Here is a 4,335-nt window from a genome sequence, read left to right as displayed (position 1 = left end):
ACAAAGGGCAGGCGTAGGACCGGAAAAGTAGCACACGACATCATGCAGGGGATGGGAGGCGACTCGCAAGGTACGAGATCGCGACCCGGCAGTCGTCAACAGACGACAGGATGGAACTGTGCGAGTCGAGGGGCACCAGAGGGTGGCCCTTCGACAGCGGCCGTGCCGTGCCCTTTACAGGCCCTCAAAGACTGGTAGCCCAGCACCCGCGGCGGGCAGCCGGTCCACCAGCGTGCCCATGGCGCAAAACTCGATTTCAAACTCGCCATTCAGGAGCCGTTCTGCGAGGACGCTGTTCTCACCAACGTAGCTGGTGATGACCTTCGCAATCTGCCTATCACGCGCAAGCGGCCCAATGTCACTGTGCATGCCGCCCACTGTTACTGCGGTCACCGTGATGTTCTTCGCCTTGGTGAAGTTAAGGGCGCCTAGTGGCTCGAACGGGAAGCCACAGAGGCCAAAACGACCAGCGGCGATGATGGCACTGTCGTGAATGTGCTTGAGAGACTCGGGGGTACTCACAATCGTTGGCCATAAGGCCTAACGTATACGGCGCAGCATGGCGAACGCAGAAGAGGAATCCTTAGCGAGAACAAAAAGAGCTCCACAGCGGTAGAGCGTGTGAAACGAAAAGAAGCCACTCGACCAGGTGAGTCGAACCAGGAGAAGAGGTGGTGGATACATCAAGGCAGTAGCCTCTCAAGCACGCACACACACACAAGAATGTGAGTGTTGAGTGTTCCGCGGCCTTGGCTGTGCAAGCGAGCTAAGAAAGGAAACGAATAAAGAATACTGTCTCAAGACACACCTTGCTGAACGCACACAACAGTCGTGGTGGTCTACTGTGGTGCCTGTGTAGGCGGGTCTGTGCACATCAATCAACGATATGCCACTGCCGATCAACGTGAGTGAAGTAGAGAGGGAGAGAAAAGGGTGGGGCGAGGTGGAAAGGCAACGCTATCCACGAAGAAAGAGAATGGAGCGCGAAATTGTGCGCGAATAAACGTGAGACGCGCCGATTCTCTCTTTTTTTGGGGGGGAAGGTGAGGAAATTCTTCACTGTTTTAGATGGTCGTGCGTGTGTGTGTGTGCGTGTATTTGCGTCCGCGTGTAATACCCTCTGCAGACGTAAAAAGGAGACGAAGAACGAAATTATGGCAGAGAGAAGCGGTAAAATGCGCCACTTAGGGGGACCTGCAACAACGCGGAGGATGGACACGCGAAAAGAGAGAGAGAAAGAGAGGAGATGCGGAGTGCATGGCCAAGGGAGGAGGGAGAGGAGGTGGAGAGCAGCGACAGTAACACAAGGCGACTTCGTATGCTGTAGCAGCCTTGTGCAGGTGTCGCTATATCGCACAAGACGCGAAAGACGCAAAAAGGGGGGCTCAGACAGTCATTGAGCAGAGTAGAACGTGACTGAATCCCAGAAGAGAAAATGATCGCGGCAGGGTGAATGTAGAAATTCTTATGTATTTGCTTGGATGTGTCGGTGGGAGGGGAGGGGGGGGTGTCTCAGTTCCGATTGACTCTTCCACTAAAGAAGGCGATGACTTCGTTAGTGGAAGCGAAGAGGGAAGGAAAAGGACCGCAAATGCTGGTGGAGAGCGAAAAACAGCTGAAGGAATGCGACAGAAAGAGAGAGGGAGGGGGAGGGAGGGAGGGGGAGGGGGAAGGGGGAGGATGGAGAGAGTGAAAAGCACTACACGAAATAAAACATTTGTGATCAACTTAAGTGTGGCCGGATGGGTGCGGGCTTTACGTGTCCGCGTAACGGATACACACCGATGGCGAATACGGCGAGCGCTACGGGTAACACACTATTGCCGACTAAATCGTCAGCCAATGCGAAGAGAACTAACGTGGGCTGTCCACCCCATCCGAGGCACGCCACGCAGAAGAACCAAGAGACAACAAAGTAAGCCAGGCTGGGTGTCTCGTCAACACGACGATGTGCTTTTTAAGAACGCATGATTTTTCTCCCTTTCTCGTCAGATCGTTTTCGAGAGAGAGAGAGAGAGAGAGAGATGCCCTACTGGGGGGATGGAAAGGTGTAAAGACGCAGTGGCTTCCTTGGCGCGTGTGCAGCACTGCCTCTTTCTGGACACTATAAAACTCCAATGGCAAGACGGATAGAGCGGCCCCACGTCTTCGCAACAGGATAGGGCGAAGGTGGTGATTAAGTGGGAGAGGGAGGTGAGAGGAGATGTCAGCACGCACTCGAAAGTAGAGGAGCACTTCAGCTCCCACTTGCGCACCTTTTCTTTTCCCGCGACACCTGCACAACTGCACACGCCACAGAAGTGAGAGAGCAAAGCAAGGCCAGAAAGGAGGAGAATGGCAAGCAAAGTTCTCTGCACGCAAACATCATTCTTCAATACCCAAGCACCTGGGAGGAGAAGCAGAACCACTCACGGCAGCCATAGACTCCCTACAGAGACACACGCACACAGGTCCAAGCAAAGAGACACGGGAGGCCTTGTGCAGTAAAAAAAAAAGGGGTGGCGCGGGAGGGTCGGTAAGTACGTTGAAGAGGCAAACTAACACATTGCGAAAGAAAAGCGGGGGTAGTGAGACGAGGGAGGAAGGCCAGAGAGAGAGAGAGAGAGAGATTGCGAGCTCTTCACCCATTAAGCAGAAGACCGAGGAGTGGGGAAGCGTGGCTGAAGCAGTAAGAGGGAGGGCAAAAGTAAGAGAAAAAAAAGAGAGAGTGCAACGATAAAGAGAGAAAGAGAGAGACGAGCTAAAAACAGCAAAGATGCTCGTCAAGAGAGAGAGAGAGGAGGAGGAGGAGGCGGTGCGCCCGCTCTGCAGATCACAGGCATACAATAAACCACAAACGAACTTAGAAAGAGCACAAAGGACATCCAATAGACACGCTAGAGCTTTAACTGCTCAGAATCGTTTTCGGTAAAACCCTATCGAAGGAAATGGCAGAAAGCACAAACATATACCCCGACAGAGGGGGAGGGGGAGAAGCAAACCCCACAAAAAGAGAGAGCGACGCTCTACACGTGACGGGGTGAGGGGGGCCAGTGCTTCCCATGTGCGTCACAGAGAAAAGGTGCCAGGTGCAGCAACGCCCACACACGGTGGCAACCCTGTCACCTGCGGAAGCGGCTGAAACACACAAAGCCAACAATAACCATAGGAAAGAAAAACTGAGTGCTCTGATCAGCCAGCCACTACGTGGTCACTCATGAGGCACCGGCACCGGCGCCAGCGGCATCGTCTTTATATTCGGGTCGATCTTGAAATTGGCCATCGTCTTGGCCTTTACCTCTTCCACCGTCACGCCCTCTGCCAACTCCGACAGCCACATCACCCGGACCCCGCCCTTCTGCTTTTCAAAACGGAAAGCACACAGCTCGGTGATGAGAAGATCCACCACACCAGCGCCAGTGAGAGGGATGTTGCAGGATTGTACCACGCGCGGCTTCCCTTCCTTGTTCGTGTGCTCCATCAGCACTACATTACGGCAGCCCGACATGACAAGGTCCATGGCGCCGCCCATGCCCTTCAGCACCTTGCCGGGAACCCACCAGCTGGCGATGTCGCCGCTGCTCGAGACCTGTAGGGCACCCAGCATGGTCAAGTCCAAGTGACCGCCGCGGATCATGCTGAAGGACTCGGCACTGTCAAACAACGAAGCGCCCGACTTGCTCATCGTGACGGTCTGCTTGCCGGCGTTCGTGACGTCGGGGTCGACCTCCTCCGGCAGCGGGTACGGGCCAATGCCGAGGAGCCCGTTCTCCCCCTGCAGAACCACATCCATCTCGTCCGGGATGTAGTTCACCACCAAGTTGGGGATACCGATCCCAAGGTTCAGCGTCATGCCATCCTTGATCTCGAGCGCGGCGCGGCGGGCTATGATGTTGCGGGCTGCAAGGGCGTCCTTGCCAGTTCCAGAGGAGAGCCCAGCCTTGCGCTCCACCACGAACTCGGCAGCTCTCCTGATGCTCGGTGGGCACACCAGGCGGTGCACATACACGCCGGGCAGGTGCACCGTCTTCGGGTCCAGCTCCCCGCACTCCACAATCTCCTCCACCTCCGCAATGCACACCTTCGAGGCCTTCGCACACGCAAGGTTGAAGTTCTGCGTCGTCCCGCGGAACACGAGGTTGCCGCGCTTGTCCGCCTTCCACGCACGCACAAGCGCAAAGTCCGCTGGCAGCGCCGTCTCCAGCGTGCACCACCGCCCGCTGAACTGCCGCGTCTCGCGCGCGGTGGCTGTACTCGGCGACCCTCATGGGACTGCCCGGCACAAAGCGCACAGGAGGCGACCCTTCGACACGGCCCGTGCGTAGCCGGTGGGGGGGGTAAAAAGGGGGGACTAAC

At 56.1% G+C, this 4,335-nt stretch overlaps 1 protein-coding gene across 1 annotated transcript; it reads right to left on the bottom strand.

Annotated features, from left to right (window-relative positions):
- Positions 1-3,190: 3,190 nt before the first annotated feature.
- Positions 3,191-3,832, bottom strand: LBRM_30_1810 (succinyl-coa:3-ketoacid-coenzyme a transferase-like protein; the record flags this gene model as incomplete). The annotated part of the gene is made up of 1 exon (XM_001566760.1): positions 3,191-3,832. The coding sequence occupies one exon, from the start codon at positions 3,830-3,832 to the stop codon at positions 3,191-3,193; it is 642 nt and encodes a 213-aa protein (XP_001566810.1).
- Positions 3,833-4,335: the final 503 nt, after the last annotated feature.

Source organism: Leishmania braziliensis, chromosome 30 (assembly GCF_000002845.2).
Source record: "Leishmania braziliensis MHOM/BR/75/M2904 complete genome, chromosome 30".
Classification (NCBI taxonomy): Eukaryota; Euglenozoa; class Kinetoplastea; order Trypanosomatida; family Trypanosomatidae; genus Leishmania; species Leishmania braziliensis.
The sequence above is the reverse complement of the archived record's forward strand: the minus strand, read 5'-3'. Positions and strand labels throughout refer to the sequence as shown.